This window comes from Lampris incognitus, chromosome 5, assembly GCF_029633865.1.
Source record: "Lampris incognitus isolate fLamInc1 chromosome 5, fLamInc1.hap2, whole genome shotgun sequence".
NCBI classification, from domain to species: domain Eukaryota; kingdom Metazoa; phylum Chordata; class Actinopteri; order Lampriformes; family Lampridae; genus Lampris; species Lampris incognitus.
Genome location: NC_079215.1, coordinates 26,084,281 through 26,106,933, shown reverse-complemented (window position 1 = coordinate 26,106,933; position 22,653 = coordinate 26,084,281). Strand labels below are relative to the sequence as shown.

Sequence of the window (22,653 nt, the reverse complement as noted above, 5' to 3'; positions counted from 1 at the left end):
ATAGCTAATTCACGGACATGCAAATCACTAACACTTATTGATTTGGTGAGTTTTAAGGCTACTACAGGACTTTGCAGGAAAATATTGTCTGGATGTATTTCTATCGCTCAAACACAGAACTTTTCATTCCTTGCCTTCCCATCATGTATTATCTCTTATACATAGCCTTGCATAGAATGCACAATTTAGTGGAACATTGGTGAGATCTATATATATTTCTGAAATTTTTATTTCTAGAATTCACCTGTGTGTTTGGGGTGGATGATGTTTTGTGTCTGGTTCGATGTCTCTATAGGTGGCGCTGCAAGTTCTTGATGCCGTGGTGTGTTACAATTGCCTTCCTTCAGACTCCCTCACTGTCTTCATCATCACACTCTGTCGTACCGTCAATGTGAAGGAGTTTTGTGAAACATGCTGGAAGGTGAGAGAACCCCCCTCCCCCTCACACATGCATACATAGTATTTGCTCACCTGGGCATTAAATTGTAACCCAGGCCTTTCTTTGTCAGCTCACATCTCTTGTTTTTAAAAAAAAAAAAAATCCCTTTCACCACTTTCACTCTCTTCTCCTTTCTCTTCCCCACTTTCTACCACTCCTCTTCTCCCAGTTGATGAGGAAAGTCTTGGGAACTCACTTGGGACATAGTGCTATCTATACCATGTGTCGCATCATGGAGGAAAGGTACTTTAGCTTATTGGTGGCCTCAACGTGTGTGGGTATGTGGGTTATGTGATAAATAGTGATTATTGTGAGTGGTTGGCTTCTCTGTGTGTCTGTGTATATTAACGGGTATATCTTTAAGCCGCCTGTAATCCTCTGCAGGGTTTACATGGAGGATGCGCCTTTGCTACGAGGTGCTGTGTTTTTTGTTGGAATGGCACTGTGGGGGGCACACAGACTCCCTGCTCTTAAAAACACACCCACACTGGTCCTACCTTCATTCTACAAGGTAAAATACACACAGACATGCGCGTATGTATAGTGGAGAAAAAAAATCAACACATAGTGGGTGAATGCTGCATGGGATATAAATTGATTGATATTATAAAAATGGAAAAAAATGTTTCAAGACTTTTCTGAAATAATATACAGATGAATTTGTCATTGATTTTCCCCTCTAAACTTTACCCCCAGGCCATGTCATGTGCCAATGAGGTGGTTTCCTATGAGATCGTGCTGTCTATTACCAGACTAATCAAGAAGTATGGAAAGGAGCTGCAGGTAGTTACCTGGGACATTCTTCTGGGTATCATAGAGAGATTGTTGCAGCAGATCCAGGTATATACAAAAACACACACACACACACACACACACACACACACACACACACACACACACACACACACACACACACACACACACACACACACACAGAGAGTCAAATGCCAATTCCTATCTCACCTTACCAAGCTGTAACCTGTCTTCAAAGACCATCGGCAGTGCAGAGCTGAAGTCTATTGTGTATGAGCTGCTGACCACAGTGGAGGAGCTGTATGAACAGAATGGCTACCATGGCTCCACAGACAAGTTCTTCAGTCTGGTGGAGAAATGCACTGACAAGAGACCTGTTAGTTCCTTTGAGTTTTCCTCTATCTTGTTTCATCTCCTTTTCCATTTACCTTACATTCCTGTGAGCTCATGAACTGGTGAGCTCTATTCTGAGCTTCTTTCTTTTGTGTCTTTGTGTGTCCATGTATGTATATATGCATGTGTGTGTTTGTAAACATCAGGATGCATCAGTGTTGACCCTCATCTCATATAGGGCCCAGTCCATCCAGCCAGCCAAGGATGGCTGGATTCAGAGCCTCCATCGCCTCATGGAGAAATTCTTTAGGTAGTGTACACACACACACACACACACACACACACACACACACACACACACACACACACACACACACAGAGCGCGCTGGTTTTATCTGAAGTCTCACTGACCATATTTTATCATTATTTTTGTGTCTTATTTTTATCACTCTCCAATTAATTTTCTTTCTCTCCCATTTCTTGACATTTTCTCTTCTCCATCTCTGGAAGAAATGAGAGTCGGACTGTGATAAGGATCAAAGTACTTCACATCCTCTCCTTTGTTCTCAGTACCAACCGACAGCTGTATGAGGTCTGTAAATGTGCACACACGGACACATATACAAACGATATGATGAAGTCATTCACTGCAGTGATTTGGATATTTACATTGTCACTGTAATGTCAGGTACAGGCTCATAGAAACTATGTAAATGCTCTATTTGATCACTCCACTGATAGTTCAGTTAATGCTTGTGAATGCATTAATTCTATTATCTATCACCTCACACCTATCTGGCTCCTCATTGCTCCTAGTGGTGAAAGTGTTTGCATTGCTGACTACATGTCATTGGCCTGATATTGGACTATTCACCTAAGGAAGTGGCCACTGTATATATAGAATTTTACTTTGCCCTCCCGATCTTTTTATGTGACTTTGATTATACTTTGTGTTTGTACTGTAAAATCCCTCTAAACTTAACAGCCTTGGGACTGATAATTTTGTCAGTTCAGTGAAATTTAGCATTTTGTGTATAGAGAATCCATGTGCAGCAGTAGGCTATAAGCAGTTACAAATAACATTGGTTGTGGTGGGTTTCGCGTCGATTAGAATGTTTTTTGTGAAGAATAAATTGGGAGTTTAAATGACAGATTCACCTGTGTTGGAATTAGAGATATAAATATATAACTTGGGACTAAGAAAATCATTTCTGAATGTGAAATAGAGGGATTAATGTTTTTTTTTTTTTGATACTGCAGGGAATAGGGAATTTGTTCAGTATTGTGCAAACCCTGGTTTATAGTGGGTTCATTTTGGAGGGGTTTTTACTTTACTCTGTATGTGTGTTTGTGTGTAGCTTTTATGCAGTCTTGATGGGATCACCTTATTAAAAGGGTGGGGGCAGAGATAGAGTATTTCTCATTTTAAACATTTCTCCCTTTTCTCTTCAAAACACTCCCCAGTCATTGTTTTTTCCTCTTTCAGGAGGAATTGATTGAAGTGGTGGTAGTTCCCCAGTTGAGTGGGATTGCTGAGGATGGGGACCTGGCCGTAAGGAAACAGGCTACCCAACTATTGGTGGACCTAGCAGAAGGCTGCAGCACACACCATTTTACCAGCCTGTTGGACATCATAGAAAGAGTAGGAATTGACATTCATCATGTATTTTGTGTGTGCTTTCTCTCACATGCACTCAAGCATGTATACACATACACTTAAATATGATAGATGTATGTGTAAAAGATTGTTCCTGATTTACATGCACTCACATAAACCAAAAAATAATCAGTGTTCACCTGGGTCAATTAGCCTTGAAATCCATGACTCTTGCGAGTTGTGAAAATTATACACAACTGATATAACATGAGGAAAAATATATATGTGACAGGTGAAATCTGCATGATAGTCTGCAGTTTTAACATCAGGGCAGTTCTGATATACCATTTTTCTGTTAAACTATCATTAGCACATTCCTCTCTATGAGTCTGTTGATTTATGCCAATTAAAACTCTGTTTGCAGAAAACACTTGCTTTGTGTAAACACATCATGTTCATATGTTTAGCCCTAGGTCTTGATGTGCACTTTGTTGACTGTCACCCCAGTGGCTAAGCAAACCCATTCTGTAATTATACTGGTACAATATGTTCAATTCAATAAGGTTTGTTAATAGAGTTGCAAGTGAACATTTGTGGTTTGTTTAGGGTTTTTTTTTAAGCAAGCTTTGTTGTAGAAAGCTGATATTTAATCTGTAATGTTTTTTCTCTGTAAAGGTGGCTAGCCGTTCTCTGGTGTCCTTAGGGGCCCTGGAGGTCTCTGAGAGAGACCACACGGCAGAGTCTCCCATGGAAGATGTCAGAACTGCTATACTAGGCTTGTTGGAGATCCTACAGGTACAAACAGGCATACATACATACAAAAGGTCATTAATACATTTCTTTTCTCAGAGTATGAAAATGTGATATTATACTGACTTACTGATCCACCACTGTGTTCTCTTAAATCTCCTTCTTGACAGAGCAAACTGTACAGTCTGCCAGCCAGCCATACTGGTCGTGTTTATGAGTTGCTTATCAGCCACATGCAGCTTCATTACAAGAACAAATACTGGTCTGCTATCGCCTCCAGCATTCGCCTACAGGTAGTGGAATGGTGTCTCTGTATATTTGGCTATACACCAATCAGCCAAAGCATTAAAACCACTGACAGATAAGTGAATAACATTGATTATCTTGTTACCATGGCACCTGTCAAGGGCTGAGATGTAATAGGCAGCAAGTGAACAGTCAGTTCTTGAAGTTGATGTGTTGGAAGCAGGAAAAATGGGCAAGTGTAAGGATCTGTGCGACTATGACAAGGGCCAAATGTTGATGGCTAGATGACTGGGTCAGAGCATCTCAAAAATGGTAGGTCTTGTGGAGTGTTCCCGGTATGCAGTGGTCAGTATCTTCAAAAAGTGGTCCAAAGAAGGACAACCAGTGAACCGGCGACAGGGTCATGAGTGCCCAAGGCTAGCCCTTCTGCTCAGATCCCACAGAAAAGCTACTGTAACTCAAATTGCTGAAAAAGTTAATGCTGGTTATGATGAGGGGCGTCTGGGTGGCATGGCGGTCTACTCCGTTACCTACCAACACGAGGATCACCGGTTCGAATCCCCGTGTTACCTCCAGCTTGGTCGGGTGTCCCTACAGACACAATTGTCCGTGTCTGTGGGTGGGAAGGCGGATGTGGGTATGTGTCCTGGTTGCTGCACTAGTGCCTCCTCTGGTTGGTCAGCGTGCCTGTTCGGGGGGGAGGGGGAACTGGGATGGCTCAGCAGAGTGAGGTAATTGGCTGGATACAATTGGGAGAAAAAGGGAGAGAAAAAAAAATCTGCTTTGAAAAAAAATGCTGGTTATGATAGACAGGTGTCAGAACACACAGTGCATCGCAGCTTGCTTGGTATGGGGCTCGTAGCTAGACTAGTCAAAATGCCCATGATGACCCCTGTCCACTGCTGAAAGTGTCTTAACAGTGGGTATGTGAGCGTCGGAACTGGACCATGGAGCAGGGGAAGAAGGTGGCCTGGTCTGATGAATCACGTTTTCTTTTTTACATCATGTGGATGGCCGGGTCCATGTGCGTCGTTTACCTGGGGAAGAGATGGCACCAGGATACACTATGAGAAGAAGGCAAGCCAGTGGATGCAGTGTGATGCTCTGGGCAATGTTCTGCTGGGAAACCTTGGGGCCTGGCATTCATGTGGAAATTACTTTGGCACATACCACCTACCTAAACATTGTTGCTAACAAGGTACACCCATTCATGGCAACGGTATTTCCTGATGGCCTTTTTCAGCAGGATAATGCGCCCTGCTACACTTCTAAAATTGTTCAGGAATGGTTTGAGGAGCATGACAAAGACTTTAAGGTGTTGCCCTGGCCTCCAAATTCCCCAAGATCTCAATCTGATTGAGCATCTGTGGCATGTGCTGGAAAAACAAGTCTGATCCATGGAGGCCCCACCTCGCAATTTACAGGACTTAGCAGGACTCTGCTGCTATAATGTCTTGGTGCCAAATACCAGAGGACACCTTCAGATGTCTTGTGGAGTCCATGCCTCAATGGATTAGAGCTGTTTTTGCGGCACAAAGGGGACCTACCCAGTATTAGGCAGGTGGTTTTAATGTTTTGTCTGATCAGTCTATATTTTTGCTTTGTGTGTCTGTTGTGACTCACTCTTTCTTTCTTTCTTTCACCGCTCCAGGTGTTTGACTTCTTCCTGATGATGCGAGCAGATTCCCTCCATCGTCTTGGGGTCCCCAACAAAGAAGGGGCCATAAGGTTCAGCCCCTATTGCTACTGTGACCTAGGGTGAGGCTGCAAAGACAGTAACACGGACCACTCTGACACAATGTCAAAACTCACATCTGTGGATTTTTTTGTATACCTCCTGAGACACGTAAGCTCTGTAATTTACTTGACTAAATTAAAACCTTTGGTTACTGCAGGGAGCCAGAAAAGCGCATCAGTGAGAAGAAGCCAACAGGCTCAGCATCTCCTCCTGCGGGCAGCCCTGCTCCACCCACCGCTCCTTCTTCCTCCACATCCGCTGTTCGCACAGCCTACCTGCCCTACGCGCCAGCCTTCAGCGTCCTGCTGCAGTGCCTAAAGATGGTAAACACACAAACAGAATTTTCGGATCTGTATCACTACATAGATTACTTCTCCAGACAAAATATACAGGAGTCTTTTTGACAATGTGTGTTGTATGTTGTAAACTCTTCCTGTGCGATTTTGTATTTTTCCTTTCTCGTACTTTCATTTTCATTTTATGGACTTACCCTTTTCAACTATTGCTTTAGAAAAGAGATGTGTAAAATAGAGATGATCATGATAATTGGCTCAGGGACTAAAAGTGTTAGACGCATCACATAGGGTAAAGGACAAACCTGCAGAAGACCTTGTTCAGAGGTTTAGTTGCTTTTTAGATGTGTAGGGTTCAGGTTAGTGTGTGTGTGTGTGTGTGTGTGTGTGTGTGTATATATATAGATATATAAAAATCTAGTGAGTCAAGTAAATGCTTTATGAGACAGTACAAGCCTGTTTCATGCCATGTTTTATATATATATATATATATATATATATATATATATATATATCACATTAACAGCTGATGAGTGCGTGACGCACGAAACAAGCTTGTACTATGTATTAAACTTTTTTTTCCCTACATCTATATTGATATTCCGCTCCTCATTAGTTGAGCACTCTTATCAACACCATTGACGGTTTCTGGAAAAAAAACAACGCTATATATATATAGTATCTCCATTATTTAACCAGGTTAAAGTCTCATTGAGATTAAAATCTTTTTCAAGAGTGACCTGGCAAAGAGAGCAGCATAAACGTTGTCACAATAATAAACACACACAATATAAACAGGCAAATACAACTGTCACACTACAAACGAATGAACACAATATCCAGTTAATATGCAATACAAGGTCAAGGACAAAAATCCAGTTATGATGCATAGACAAATACACATTTCCAGAACGATTTCAATGATGATTTTAGGAGCAATCACATTGACCAAGAGTACTATTTTCTCAATCCTTTAACTTAAATTCCCCCATAGTACTCAGCTCTGACAGTTTCAGGTCCATCTGTGCATTATTCCGGGAAGAAGGGGCAGCATATTTAAATGCTTTTATGCCCAGTTCTGTTTTAACGCTGGTGACCAACATCTGTAGAATATCATGAGAGCGAAGGCTGTATTGATTTTGGTTTTTACACATGTATGTACACGGATTAAGAGGAACCAGCCCAAGGAGAGCTTTGTCTATAAAAGCCAAGTACGAACCATGTACGAGATTGTCATAGTCAGTAATAAAACATAAAGCACAATGGTATATGGTATATGACTTGATTGTGGACACATATGTTTAATATAACTGATGATTGCTGTGTCTATTCTATTGATCACAAAGATATCCCACACAAAAACACACTTGCATGGTTGGACTCGGATCTGTGTTTCTCTCTTAGGAGACAGACTGGAAGGTTTTGAAGCTAGTTCTGGACAAGCTGCCATGGACCCTTCAGTATAAAGTCTTGCTGCTCACCTCGCCCTGCAGCCTGGACCAGCTCTGCTCCGTTCTCTGCTCCATGGTAATACACAGAAGTCAGCATACATACAAAACCCCATGGACTCAGAGCCAGCATATACATCACCATCCACCAATTTGTGTGTGTGTGTGTGTGTGTGTGTGTGTGTGTGTGTGTGTGTGTGTGTGTGCATGCATGCATGCGCATGTAGGTGACAGATCGTCTGATCACAGATCGTTTGAGGAAGACTCCAGATGGGTTTTCTCGCACAGATGTCCAGCTGGCAGTGGTCCCTGTGCTCACTACTATCACGTCTTACCACAACTACCTTGAGCAGTCCAGACAGGTACGCACATACACAAACTCACTTACACACAAAGCTACAATCCTTGGACCCATGTATCATTTTGTTGGATAATTTATTATGCTGTTTGCTGTTTATCCCACTCACAGAGAGAACTGGTCCAGTGCCTGGAAACTGGCCTCATCTATCGCTGTGCCAAGCAGTGTGTTGTTGCCTTGACAATGTGCACTGTGGAGATGCCGGACATCATGATCAAGCTGCTCCCAGCTCTCATAGTCAAACTCACACACATCTCAGCAACTGTTGCAATGGCATCTCCTATGCTGGAGTTCCTCTCCAGTGAGATTAAAATCTTGTCTGGACTCTTTTTTTAATTCTTTTAACTGGGATGGCTGAACATTTTCATTTATAGTCAGTTGCATTGAAATGTTGGCTGCCTCCCTTATTCATATTACATTATGACAATAACAGTTTTCATTTCTAGACTTTAGTAACACCTGAGCGTGTTTTTGGTTATATTGTTTGTTTTTTCTCGTAGCTTTGGTTCGTCTGCCCCATCTTTACGCCAACTTTGTTGCCGAGCAGTATGTTAGTGTTTTCGCCATCTCCCTTCCCTACACCAACCCCTCCAAGTGAGTACACGCATTTATACAAGCACACACACAGTTGTAGACACGGGCCACTTTAAACCGTAAATGTTCCCCCCTTGACTCCTAGGTTCAACCAATACATTGTGTCGCTTGCCCACCATGTGATCGCCATGTGGTTCATCCGCTGTAGACTTACTTTCCGCAAGGACTTTGTTCAGTACATCACTAAGGTCTGTACCCCTATCTAGTTTGGAGGTGGTTTGTCTCCCATTTGTTAATTTTGACTGTTTCAGCTGTGCACCTCTTTGTTTTTCCTCTCCTCCTTTCCATTTCTTTCTTTCCAGGGTTTGCGTTCCAATGCCCTGCTTCCATTTGATGACAGTCATGAGCAAAGTTCATTCAGAGCCCGAAGCACCAGCCTTAATGAGAGACCCAAGAGGTAAAACAAGTGTACGCCAAAAGCAAGACTCACTATGTACTCTCAGACTTCACAGTGGTCACGCATTAATTTAGGATGTGGCTGCTTTTCTACAAGAGGTTTTGGGTTGTCAAGTAAACTGGGGACTCGGCATTCCTGGTATTGTGGTTCAACAGTTATAATTTCTCTCAGGTTGCCATGGTGATTATTATTTCAGTATTATTTTTGTAAAGTTTTATTATCTATGTTTTCTGTGCTTTGATGGGGGCTGTTTTTCTACCAAGATTTCTGTTTTGAAATCCACTAATCTTGACGTTAATTATAAAACTTGCTGAGCTGTAGTTACGGAGAAAGAAAGTAGGGATTTTTTTCCCTTATGCCCCGATATGTTAGCAAATAAAACGTTCATGCATAAATATATAAAATCATAAGGGGTATGTTTACATGCAAACTAACCATCCATCCATCATCCAAACCGTTTATCCTGCTCTCAGGGTCACAGGGATGCTGGAATCTATCCCAGCAGTCATTGGGTGGCAGGCGGGGAGACACCCTAGACAGGCCGCCAGGCCCTGTGATGTGGCCCTACATGCAAACTAATGTAATCATAAACAATGAAGGCATTTCTCAAACTTAACAGTCACAAACATGCCTTTATCAGCTAATCATCATCAGGGTGAGGTCAAAATCATAGTGAGCATAACACGAATAACGCGCCAGAGTTATGGTCAGTCTTACTGCTTATTGGTGCATGTATATTTCTTCTTTTTTTTTTAACTGTGCACGTGAAAGATCAAAAGCTGCAGTGAATCAGATGTTGGCACAAAACAAATTAAAATGGCTTAGCTTAAGGGCTAACTCTCAAAACAGGATGGCTGTTAGGAATGTTATGGTGTTCTGTGATAATGCTTAAAGACAAAAAAAAATAGAACTGTATAGTAATAGAAATTATCCAACATGCCCGTTTGAAGTGTGACACTGCCATTATCAGGTACAGTTACAAGAAAGGACCAGGAAACACTAGAGTAGCAGATTGTAATGTCAGCCCCGTAGACCTACGATTAATTACTGAAAGAATCTGTGCATGAAAATGCTTTAATTGGAATATTGTATTGAACTGATTACTCTGTTCGTGGGATGTTGGTGTGCATGTGAACATACTCAATATTCTCTCACACATGGATGACGGGAGCTTCTCAGCAGGTTAACACTCTTAACCAATAGGTAGTGCCATAGAGTCTCTGCATTTATCAACCACCCCCCCAGAAACTCCTAATAAAAGCATCCAGAATAACCCTAGAGTCTGAAAACCAGTGATTTAACCCAGGCTTGCACACCCAGTCTCATCCTAACTGGGCTTCAGAGTGTGAGAATAAGACCTCAACGTAATAACATACCTGTTGCGTTTCTTCGTTTTTTTGTTCATATGTGAATCCAAATTCAACTCTCTGAATGGGCCATTTGGTTTGTTTTAATTTCCTGCTTCCCTGTGCCAAGCCCTTGTGTTTTACTTTCTTTATGTATTCATTTTTTGCTGTTAGATCCACTGCAGTTGACTATCAAGTCTCCTTGCCCTCCCCTCCCATCTCTCTTTTTCCTCTGTTGTCTCAGATATTTAAAGGAGATACCTTTGTCTCCTGTCTTTTCTCCCTTGCCCTCCCTCCAACCTTCATTTATTTGGTTCCACACTCTCACCATTCACTTTCAATTATGCGTGGTAAAACCAAGCTTAATAGTGAAGCATCATAAAGTAAGCCCATTCTTAACACATAGTTACTCTGCTGATGTCATGTTTCGTACTGATCTCCCATTTAATTCCTCCTTTGGTACCCCATTTTGTGTAATCAATTTATTTAATTGGTGGTCTTCATTTAGTTGCTGTTGTTGGGTTGGAGTGCCGCATACCAGATCTCAAACGGATCACATTTGACATTTGTGTGTACACTTTGTTACCAGAAACTTTTTTTAAAAAAATTTTTTTATTAATGGCCTGTGGTCTCAAAGACCAATTTCATGGGTGTCTTTTTTTATTTCTATGACCTTGGGGGAAATGAGGTTGCAAAGTATGTTAACTGATTTAAATTAAGCTTTGGGATGTCTTAAACATACCAGTGGCTTTTTTCCCCCAGTGTTATTCACAGTACCGTATATAACAGTCGGTGCAGTTTTCAGTGGGCTTTCATGTAGTCCTAATACAGTATTCTGCTAACTGTAGATCAGGCATGCTGCGCTCCAACTCACAGATTCATCCCAGTGTTTCCTTTTCAGTTTTTTTTTTAAGTCCTCATGTGTTTGTATTTTATAACCTCCATTCAACAAAGCCTTTGCTGAGTCCATCTCTACTACATCACCCCTTTCCGTACTGGAACCCTTGGCTTCACTATGTACCTGCTATGTGAGATGATGTTAATTTCAGTACTTTTCCTGAATAGTTTGTGTTGTATTTCTTTTTACTGTGAAACACAGAAGCTGTTTTCCCTCTTCTGTAGCTTGTCTGTTTTGTTGATGTTTCCCTCTTTTTATCCTCTATCCTTACTCTCCTCCTCTGTGCTCTGATTCATAGTGTTCACTGCTGTTAATTTTCACCTTGTTTTTGTTTTTCTTTCAACACCTCATTTGACCCCCCCTGCAATTGGGCACTGCGTTGTGGGGGTGGTTTTGGGGGGGGTGGTTGCGTCACCCTGGATCTGCCCTCCATTTCTACCGGCCCTCTCTCCTGTCACCTCTGCCCTTTAACCCATGTGGAACCTTCCCTTTGTTCTCTGGCCCTTCTCCTCGACTTGCGTCCAACTGCTTGTGTGGATGCTGTTCTGGCGTTGGGGTGATGTTTCCTGCTGCCTTGTTCCTGCGATTCCTACGTGCGCCATGCTCCCCTCGCCCACATCCCTACACACTCCTGGCCCATCCCATTACGATGGTCCACCCCCTTACTGCCCACTGCCCTTCGGGTCCATTCCCCATGCCCGCCGCCATGGTATCCATCACCACTCAGTCTGCGGGCAGCGAAAATGGCGAAGGCAGCAGCAGCGGTAGCCAATAGCAGCAGCTCTCCGGTTAAAGAGCTGAGGGACCTGTCAGCCATGGATGCTTTCCGCTCCCGCAGCATCAGTGTCTCCGAGCATGCGGTCCGCAGGTTAGAGAAGAGCGCTCTGGGTAACCACAGATACAACAACAACCCAAACACTTATTACTTCCTCCATGGGATGGTTGACCGGGTGTAGCATCATGGTCATGTGGGGACGTTGGGTGGGTGAAGGGTTGGATTGTTGATCATGGACACCTTGCATTTTGGGCAGTGCATGCGGGAGGAGGGTTTGTTTGTTGAATCGTTGGGTTTATTTTGTGATTGTACTTGTGTGCTTTTGGCACTTTGCTTGTTTTTTTTGTGTTTTGCATGTTTATGCATCAGAAAACATCTTGGTCCATGTCAGTGTTACTGTGTTTGTTTTGGCTTTAATACATAGCATTAACATTTTTTTGCTAACTGATTTTTTTGCATTGAGTTTGTGTTTGTTTTGTTTTACTGTGTGTGTGTGGCGCTTTCTGATTTTGACTGGCCTAACAGCAAATTAATGACAAGAAGAACCAGGGCTGAGCATGTGTAGTTAGAAAGATAGCTTTTTAGTCTGTTTGACAGCCACAGCAACCAATAGCTGGTCCCTCGTAATTTCTGGTGGAAGTGTATTTGCTGCTTCTCTAACCAATTATAAGGATTCATGCTCAACACAACAGCTTTGCTTGCCTGCCTGAGGATTTTTTTATTGCTGCCTTTGATTTTTCTGCACTCAGACACTCATAAGATGTGTACTGCTATGACCATGGCAATCTCTTAATGTGGGGTTTTAGAACTAATTGTGTGTGAAACATTGACTCAAGTCAGACAAAAGATTCATATCACTCATCAACACACACACACACACACACACACACACACACACACACACACACACACACACATACTTAGCAATGTACTTCCCTATGTACCTATTTTCTGCTTTGTGGTGAAAGTGAGTGAATGATGTCAATTAAACTGAGCCATGCAGTTTTCTGATAGAGTAAAAGTATCATTGTATGTTGTGTGTGCATGTGTGTCATGTTATACCTGTCCAGCAAGTGGCAGCAAGACTTCAGTCATTCAGTTGCATGTGTTGTGAGCCTTGTAAGGGAAAGGCATTGTGTGAACTAAGAAAGAGGTGGTGAAACTCTATCAGATTTAAGAACTGCAATACAGATCTATAAAACCTGTGGTGGTAATAACTGCTTAAGGGCTGCAAAGGAAATATTTTCTTAATCACTTTGTTCTGCATCTCTTTGAAGGCATCAGTCAGATTAGATTGAAACCTCATGGCTTGTGGACACCTACCCTTCTCCACTTGGGAAAAAAAACCCAAACGACTTGTATCTATGTTTGTGATAATCACCTTTAAAATAGACTATTTTTAAAACTACATCATTGGTCTGACACTTGGATGGATGCTACTGCTCTGAAAAAGTACAAATCTGTAATGTTAGATTTACAAGTATGTTCCAGATGAACTGCTTTGCTGTGGGGGAATGCAATGAAATGAGGCATAATACCTGGATGTTTTATGGAGATATGGGGAGGTGTCCTCCAGACACACACAGACACCATGGCATTAATTGATAGTCAATACATCAAATTGTCTGTGAAATTTGCTCTGCAGCACAAACTGAGACTTGGTGGGAGTGGGTGGTTGCACCTCATCACCACTGTAGGAACTGATATCACTGAAAAAATGTTGCCAAAACGATATACCTCTAAAACCTTTGAAATCTAGTCTCTTCTTAGCACCTTTTATAAATAAGTTAATCTGCTTTTAAATAGACATTGTAATTTTCACTTTTACTTGTATCCTCCTTCGACTTAATAAAATAATATCCTTTCCAGCAAGTCTAGTTTTGAATAAACATCTATCATAGCATTTTACATAAAATGATTTTTTTTGGAAAATTTTGAAACGTTAATAGTTAAAAGACTTTTTTTTTTTTTACTGTTTAACTGTTATTTGTTTGATTACACCTCGCTATGAAGAGAGAACAGAAGCCTTAGCCCTGCTTAATGTGAGAATGTTGGTCTAAATTACACCTACCTCTACTAAATGTGTGCAGTTACCCCTGCAACAGCAAGCCAGTGTGGCCATTACTACTGTCGGAAAAAGTCTAATGTGGAAACTCTTAATACCTTCAGAGGCAGGGAAGATGCAGCCAATTTTATTTGCATGTCAATGGTTACTATGGATATAAACTAGTGCTGCAACCTCTGCAGATAGACATGGAAAATATAATTGGAACAGTGGAGCTTATAGTGCAATGATGGTACAGATACATCTGCTACAGACACAGTTCGCCGTTGCCCCATTTTTATTTTTTGCCAACTTTTCCCTTTGTCTGCAATTTTTTAACTGTGCCATGTTTGGGCTTAATGTAAAGAACAATAAAAGAACATCAGAAAACTAATACACATATATCATAAATCTTTAACTCTGTAGAGACACACATGACAAATTGGGGTACACAATTTTTTTTTTATCAAAGCCTGCATGTGCTGCCACATCATATACCAAGTCCCAGTGTGTGCTTTTGTGAGTTTATGTGTTTGTTTGAGATAAGTTAACGTATTTGTTATCTGTATGAACTTGCAAAAATGCATAACATATTTTTATTGTAAGGTATAAGACCCCTGGCATGGCTTGATGTGAATGTGTGTATATATGTATGTGTGTGTGTGTGTGTGTGTGTGTGTGTGTGTGTGTGTGTGTGTGTGTGTGTGTGTGTGTGTGTGTATTTTCAAACTTGCATGCTTTTCTTTGTACTTAATTCTTGTATGTCCAACTGGAGTGTGTGCACCTTTCTCTCCCCTCTCCATCCCCTTCTAGCTGCCTTATCCTTCTGTCTGTTGCCCCCTGTAGGATGCAAACCTCTACTACCACTTGTAGTTTGGGATCTGCAGATGAAAATGCTGTAACTCAGGCAGATGAGGGGTTGAAGACTGTCCACCTGGAGCTGACGGAGACCTGTCTGGACATGATGGCGCGATATGTCTTCTCCAACTTTTCGGCCTTGCCAAAGAGGTCAGGCTCAAATTTGTGTGTGTGCTTTTTTTAGTGTGGATTGCACCAACATTGGAAAAACACAATAAAGAGTGAATTGTGTAAGGGTGAGACACTTGATCCTGACCTTTACGTTCCACTAGGTCTCCCATTGCAGAATTCCTGCTTGCAGGGGGCCGTAGTATGACCTGGTTGGTGGGCAACAAGTTGGTAACCATCACCACCAGTGGAGGGATCAGAACCCAAGCCCTTTTGGGTCTAGACGTGGCCCAACGACTAGGAGGAGGGGGAGAAATGACTAGGTTAAACACATACACACACTCACACTCAAATTATAGCACAAGGGATTTAGTTTTCTTCACAGCGTCAGCTGATTTAGTCTGTCCTCCCTTGTCCTGTAGGTCAGATCCATCTCTACATACTCGTCACACCAAAGAGGCCCCGGCCAAACTGGAGTCTCAGTCTAGCCAGCAGCTCAACAGAGCCACACGCATACGAGTCCGCTCCATGTCAGGTAAACCTGTCACGATAGTTGATTATTACTTTGTAGAACTTAACCTGGGACTTTAAAGTTATTGAAGCGAATTGGATATTGGAGGATTATTAGTGAGAGTCAGTCAGTTGTTTAAGTGCCTAGCAGAGCAGAAAAAAAGACCATGTCAAATCCTAGTATATGGCTGGACTGTGTATGGTCAATGTTTGAAATTGTGGCCAATTGGTTGCAGGGATAAGTAGTGGTAGTGTCTGTAATGTGATTATGTGATTAATTCCTGGATATTAAATATTCATCTGCAATTTTCTGTAGTGGTCACAGTAGAGATGCACTGATCCACTTTTTTCAGTTCCGATTCTGATACTTGAATTTGTATATCTGCCAATACTGATAGTTACAAATACCAGAGCTCTTTTTTCTTGAATATTATTATCATCATTATTTTTTTATTTTCGTCGTAGTCATTGTGTAAGGTTACATGAGGCTGTAATAAACCACACAGCACTTCTTATTAAAAGAGCAAAAAATTACGAAAATGCATTAAATTTAAATTTATCCTGGATACTATATGCAAAATACGATAAGGATTATCGCAACTGGCTCACCTTCACAGGTACTTGGGCCTGCGCCATCTGGGAGCCAGTGGCATCGCTCTCCTTCTTTCCCTCCCTCAAGACATCTCACTCCAAATTGGGATGAACTGAGTGGCTTTTGAAGGTTTTCAAGTGGGCACCCACCTTCCTCAATGTTTTGTGGATTTAAACCCATGACATTACGGGGGGGCTTGACGGTAGAACCAGCATTCTGGTACTACCCCTACTTTCCACCACTCAACTCTATGATGTTAACCCGTCACCAGGTTGGTTCTACCACCGCTCATTCCACTTTATCCAGATCCACTGGAATGCCACCTCTGCCTGCTTGATGCTGTTGGCTACCAGCGGCTTCCTGCCCGGGCCTTCAATCCCAAGCGGTCCAAGAGCTCTCCAGAGTGACCGACTTGCAAAGCCCCTGCGGCTGACTTCCACTGGCAGATTCCAGGCTTTCCATCCTTTCTGTTGGCTCTCAAAGATGAGGACTTCTTTAGCTTGCGCTCATGTGCCTCCTCCATCCTCAGTTCCCAGGGCACTGTAAGCTCAATAAGAACCACCTGATTGGTACCTTTAGGCCAGAGGACAGTATCGGGTCTGAGGCTCTTGTGGGTTAACTCCTCTGGGAATTTGAGCTGCTTCTTAAGATCTGCCCGCATCTCCCAGTAACTTGCCGTAGCCAGGACCCCTTTGCACCTAATCTCTGCTGCTGCATTCTCCCTTGACCTGAGGAAGTCGATGAAACAAAGGCCCTTGGAAAGTTCCTTTGGCTTCTTTCTTGCCTGCTCCACACCAACAGCCAACTGTGTTTGAAACTGGTCATGTCACCACCGGAATTTCCCATGCCCCATAATTGACCAGCACGTGGAGCGGACATGCTCAGTGTTGGCTGGCCTTCCACAGAGCGTGCATCTGGGACTCTCTGCCAACCCTCATGTGTGGAGGTTTGATGGAGTAGGCAGGACATCATACACGGAACACAACAGAATCTTGATCCGTTGTCCTTCTATACTCCAGATGTCATGCCAGGTCAGTGCCCCCTCTCACATGCTGTCCCACCTCGTTCAGCTGCCCTGCTTGTTCATGGCGACAGCCTTGACATGTCAGCTTTTCTCTTCTGCCTTGCGGATCTCCCTCTGAGCCATGCCATGCCACTCCTTCGGGTTAGCCTTGTTTCAGCTTGCCCTGGTGGAGCAACCCAGAGCCAGCCTGCCCTGGGCTACTGACTCAACAATGTCGGCATGATACAGGCAATCTTCCGCCTCCCTCAGTGCTCTGCTGGCTGACCACTTGCGGCCTGTTCTGACCTCAGTGCCTGCCTGGTGTACTCTTGCATCTTTGCTGTCTCAAAGCATCGTGGCCTGGTGTGTTTTTATTAACTTGTATACCTCGACTATGGATGTTACTGGCAGCTGCAGCTTGTTGCCTGTGCTGTACAGGCCAATAGAGCAGAAGCTTCTCGGGGCACCCAGCCATCTCCTCAGGTAGGTGTTCATCTTCCTCTCCAGCTCCTCAACAGTGGAGACAGGTACCTCATAAACAAGCAGTGGCCAGAGCAGTCTGGGAAGCACCCCATGTTGGTGGTATCCCCATGCCTTATGCTTGCCAGGTAAGCCGCTGTTCAGTTTTGCTTCCACTAGCTTGTGGGGTATTGTTCCATAGGCATTGGTTAGATCAAGCCAAAGTACTGTCAGGTCACTGTGGTTCCTCTTCACATCCTCAATGATCTTAGAGATTACGCTGGTGTGCTCAAGACAGCCAGATGCCTCCTCCACATTTCTGAACTGATGTGTCCATATACTCATTGTCAAACATGAAAGTAGTTGGCCTCCTTGCCTGAATCCCAAAGAAAAATTTGCCTTTCATGTTGAGGATTGAGATGGTATGGAATTGTTTGATCTCTTTGGAGTCTTCTTCCTTAGAGATGAAGCATCCTTCTGCAACCAACCAGTCATCAGCAAGAAAGTTCTTCCTTCATGCCACCCTCAGTAACTTCCAGGGTTGTCTCCTGAGCCTTTTGCAATACTTGTACACCTTGTACGGAATGCCATTTGGCCCTTGGGCTGCTTTACCTCTGGCCTTCTTGAGAAATTTTTTGACTTCCTGCCAGTTTGGTTCCTCTATTCTAAAGGGGATAGTTGGTTCAGCTGGTTTGATGAGTTTCTCCATCTCCTCCAAGCTGTCTCTCTTCTGGGGTCACTGTGGACTTGACAAAGGGGCTCCTCCTCCTCCTCCTTTGTTGCTTTCAACTTCCCTGATCTTTTGTCAACCAGAAGTTGTTTTTTTATGATTTATAGTTTATTCAACTTTTTCAATGCAAAAGTGTAACAGACATATACTCAAATAACAGCATACAATAAAAAGAGACAGAATCAAACAAACAAAACAACAAGAAACATAAAATGACAACAAAAAAAACACACCACACCACAATATACACATAATAATAATAGAAACATGCATTTTTGCATTTGCACAATTCAGAAATCTATATGTAGCTCTCGGTCCGTCCAGAGTCTACTCCTCTAACAGATTGCTGTGCCATGCTATCCGTACAAGTCTTTCTCAGTTATTAATGTAGGCTAGAAATGTCCCCCATTTCAATGCATAATCCTCTGATCTATTATGCATCCTATAAGACTGATGCTGATACACCGCAACTTTTCCCAGTTCCATAATCCATTCCTGCATGGAAGGTCCCGCTGTTGTCTTCCACCCTCTCATTATGATCTGCCTCCCCACCATGATGCTAGTCATGGTGGGGAGGCAGCATGCCCCACACAGTGGGTGAGCAGCAGAGGGTCCCCCAACACATAAAGTCTAGGGCTAAAGGTAAAATTAACATTCATAATGTCACAGACTTTCTCTTGAACTTGGAGCCAAAAATCTTGGAGAACAGGGCATGCCCATAACACATGTAAAAGAGTACCCACTGACCTCTGGCGTCTCCAACAGTCTGCTGTGTCTTTCAGCCCTGGTCTGTGCAACCTTGCTGGAGTCCAGTAGAACCGATTAAGTATTTTGAATTGAATAAGTCTGATCTTAATATCCGTAGACATTTTCTTGGAGTTCTGACAGATGCGGTCCCATTCTTTCTCACTGAATGAGAGGTTTAGATCATGTTCTTAGACCTGCATTAATGCTGGTGTCCTTGTCCTGTCCCTTTATGGACTCGACTAAAGATCATAGAGTAATAATGTGATGCTTCATGAACTAGACCAAATATTTTGATTGTGTTGCTAAGCAAATCCGAGCTAGGCAGCATCATTCTAGTTGTGCCAAAAATTTCCACTAGTAAATGCCTAAGTTGTAAGTATCGCCAAAACTGTGTCCTGGGTAAACTAAAATCTTGAGCTAAGGTCTCAAAGGATTTTAGAAAGTCTCCCCTTTTAGAGGTCACCAAGAGTGCAGATCCTTTTGTTATCCTATTCCTTCCAAAAAAATAGAGCTTTAACCATGCATAGTTTGGGGTTCATCCAAATGCCCGATTCTGAGTTCGTATGGATTAATGTTAAAAATTTGGGAAGTTTTCTTCCAAACTGCCTGAATTTGAGCTATAATAAGGTGGGACCAGAATTCAGGTGACAGCTTGACCGTTACGCCAGTGAGGGGGGAAAGAGGGAAGAATCCCATTTCCTCCAGTTTAAACCAGGAGGGTGCCCTTTCTGGAGGTAGCAACTACTGAGCCAGATGTCTCAAGCTAAAGGCATAGTGATACAGAACAAGGTTAGGAAGCCCAAGTCCACCGTTGTCAACTGGTACTTGTAGCTTTTCAAGTTACATTCTGGCTCTTTTCCCATTCCATAGAAAGTTATTGCAAATCTTGTCAAATTGTTTGAAGTATTTCCTAGGTATGCATAATCGGAGTGACTGCAGGAGGTAATTCACCTTTGAGATACAATTCATTTTTTAACACATTTACCTTGTACCACAGAAACAGAGACAGAGAAGACCATCTCTCCACATCAGCAGAGATCTTTCTGAAGAGAGGGTCAAAGTGTACCCTTATTACATCATTTATTTGTTGAGGAAAGAGGATTTCTAAATACCTCATACCTTCTGACCGCCACTTAAATGCTCCATCTTGGAAAAGGGTTCTGGGGTAGTACGCTGTTAAGGGGAGAGCCTCCGATTTCTACCAATTAACTTTATACCCTGTGAGCTTAGAGAAGGCATCAATGGACTCAAGGAGAGATGGCACTGATTTTACAGGGTGTTACATAAATAAAGGTATGTTGTCTGCATAAAGCATAATTTTATGTATTGACTCCCCAATCGTTACTCTTGGAAAACTGGGATTTTTGCGAATAGCAGCAGCAAGTGGTTCCAGAGCCAAACAGAATAATGCTGGCGAAAGGCTTAAACCCTGATGACTCCCCAAATAGGGAGAAATTAAACCATTTGTCTGAACTGCCACTTCTGGTTGATTATAGAGTATTTCTATCCATCTTAAAACGTTTGACCAAAACCAAAGGATTTGAGTGTGAGAAACAGGTATCACCAGTCCACCCGATCAAACGCCTTTTCAGCATCGAGTGAAATGGCAGCGATTGGGGAGTCCCTATTGTGGACTGACCACATTACATTTAGCAAGTGTCTGATATTATCAGAAGAGTTCCTCTGGCGAACAAACCCCTCTTGGTCTAGGTGTACCACTGAAGTGATCACTCTGTTGAGTCTATTCGCCAGAATCTTAGACACTTGGATCTTTGCCTGGTTTAAGTATCAGAGTGATAATTGCCTGTGATAGTGATTGTGGCAGTTTGTCCACTTCAAAGGATTCATCAAACATTTGTTGCATAAGTGACATCAATTCCTCTACATAACATTTATAAAATTCTGCATGAAAGCCATCCTGGCCTGGGGATTTACCTGATGGCAATGCTCTTATAACTTCAATTATCTCTTCCCTAGAGATTCGGGAGTCAAGCCATTCATGTTGTTGATCCTCTAGCCTAGGTAGGTTCAGGCTATAAAGAAATTATTTTATTTACATACTTGTTCAGGTATTTTCTTACGTATAAAGATTTATGTAGAACTCCCTGAATGTGTTATTTATGTCGCTTGGTTTAGTCATAATGCTTCCCCCTTGGTCCCGCACAGCTGCAATAGTTGAAGAGGATTCCTTCTGTTTAATATATCTCACTAAAAACTTCCCTTCTTTACCCCCGGACTCAAAGCAATTTTGCCTAGCCCTAAATAACAAGAATTCTACCCTCTGTGAGAGTAATACATTGTATTCATTCTTTAATTGTGTCAAATTTCTCAGATTAGTAGATGTCTTATCCTGTTTGAATTTTGTTTCAGCTGTCTGGACCTGTTTTTCTAAGTCAGCAACCTTGGCTATACTAAGTTTCTTCTTATACAAAACATGCTGAATGATAAAACCTCTTAATACTGCCTTCATGGCTTCCCACGCCACCCCAGAAGAGGGTGCTGATAGGATATTGAGCTCTATATAATCCTTAATTTGAGTTCTGAGAGCTTCTTTGAAGACCGGATCTTGTAGCAGAGAAGAATTAAATTTCCATCTATGTGATCTGCTTCTTGTCATAGAAAGGTAATAAATCAAGAGATACATTAGCATGATCAGAGATCAAAATGTTACCTATTGAGCAGGATAGAGTAGAAGAGATACCAGAAACATGTCTATTCTTCAATACATGTTGTGCCAATTAGAGTAAAAGGTGTAGTCCCTCCCTGCTGGGTTTACCAACCTCCAAATATCAACTAACCCCAAGGATTCACATATGCCTTTTACTGTCCGGGCAGATTTGAGTGGCTTGTTATTGGAGAAGCCACTGCAGTCTAAAACAGGGTCTGAAATGAGGTTGAGATCCCCATCAAGGATAATAGGCTAAGTACCTAATTCCTGGAGTTTACTTTCAAGATCTACAAAAAAGTCAGGATGATTCCCATTAGGTGCATAAATATTAGCCAATATTAGTGTTTGTCCCTGTATCTCTGTTAGAATAATAACCATTCGTCCCTCAGCATCTGTTACTTCTCTTAAACATTTAAATTGCAAGCGTTTGTTAATTAAAATCAGTGTCGGGCAAGTTACAGTAAGTAGTTACAGTTACTAGTTACTGCATTATAAAAGTAATTAGTTACTAGGGAAAGTAGCGTTTGCATTACTTTTTTCTTTCTTCAATATACTCTTAATAATGTACACATTTTTTAGTGTTGCTGTGGCACAGTATGAGACAAGACAATGCTGAAATTTCATCTAATTGTAGCCATTATCACTATAATGAAAAGTAAGTCGTGGAACATTAAAACACAATAGATATTTTGACACTTTTGATATTTTTGGCACATTTACTGTAGCCTCAAATCAAGCGTTAGTGCATGATGCTTTCAGCAACGTAAAATTAAATAACTACACTATTTTGGCAGTGTACAAAACAAATTAAATAACAACTACACTCTTAGCAGTGTAAAATTAAATGACACCTACACTCTTTGGCAGTGTAAAACTTTAATACATAATATACAGTTTCTCAGACATATGACAGTAATTTCTTATCACAAATGATAGGCCTAATGAAATAAAAGTTGTTTACAAAAAAGA

General features: G+C 42.1%; 1 protein-coding gene across 3 annotated transcripts in view; it reads left to right on the top strand.

Moving 5' to 3' along the window:
* tsc2 (TSC complex subunit 2) overlaps positions 1-22,653 on the top strand; it is a 74,089-nt gene that overhangs the window by 14,677 nt on the left and 36,759 nt on the right. For 2 of the 3 annotated variants that reach the window (XM_056280208.1, XM_056280207.1), the window contains exons 8-29: positions 296-421; positions 609-682; positions 824-950; positions 1,136-1,279; positions 1,431-1,568; positions 1,732-1,835; positions 2,036-2,117; positions 3,012-3,167; positions 3,798-3,917; positions 4,043-4,165; positions 5,770-5,876; positions 6,014-6,179; positions 7,554-7,676; positions 7,825-7,959; positions 8,067-8,256; positions 8,456-8,549; positions 8,635-8,737; positions 8,852-8,946; positions 11,918-12,058; positions 14,856-15,017; positions 15,140-15,298; positions 15,398-15,510. In XM_056280208.1, the coding sequence (XP_056136183.1) occupies positions 296-421; positions 609-682; positions 824-950; positions 1,136-1,279; positions 1,431-1,568; positions 1,732-1,835; positions 2,036-2,117; positions 3,012-3,167; positions 3,798-3,917; positions 4,043-4,165; positions 5,770-5,876; positions 6,014-6,179; positions 7,554-7,676; positions 7,825-7,959; positions 8,067-8,256; positions 8,456-8,549; positions 8,635-8,737; positions 8,852-8,946; positions 11,918-12,058; positions 14,856-15,017; positions 15,140-15,298; positions 15,398-15,510 (2,782 nt within the window). The remainder of the gene's footprint in view (positions 1-295; positions 422-608; positions 683-823; positions 951-1,135; positions 1,280-1,430; positions 1,569-1,731; positions 1,836-2,035; positions 2,118-3,011; positions 3,168-3,797; positions 3,918-4,042; positions 4,166-5,769; positions 5,877-6,013; positions 6,180-7,553; positions 7,677-7,824; positions 7,960-8,066; positions 8,257-8,455; positions 8,550-8,634; positions 8,738-8,851; positions 8,947-11,917; positions 12,059-14,855; positions 15,018-15,139; positions 15,299-15,397; positions 15,511-22,653) is intronic. The other variant, XM_056280209.1, reaches the window with a different exon arrangement.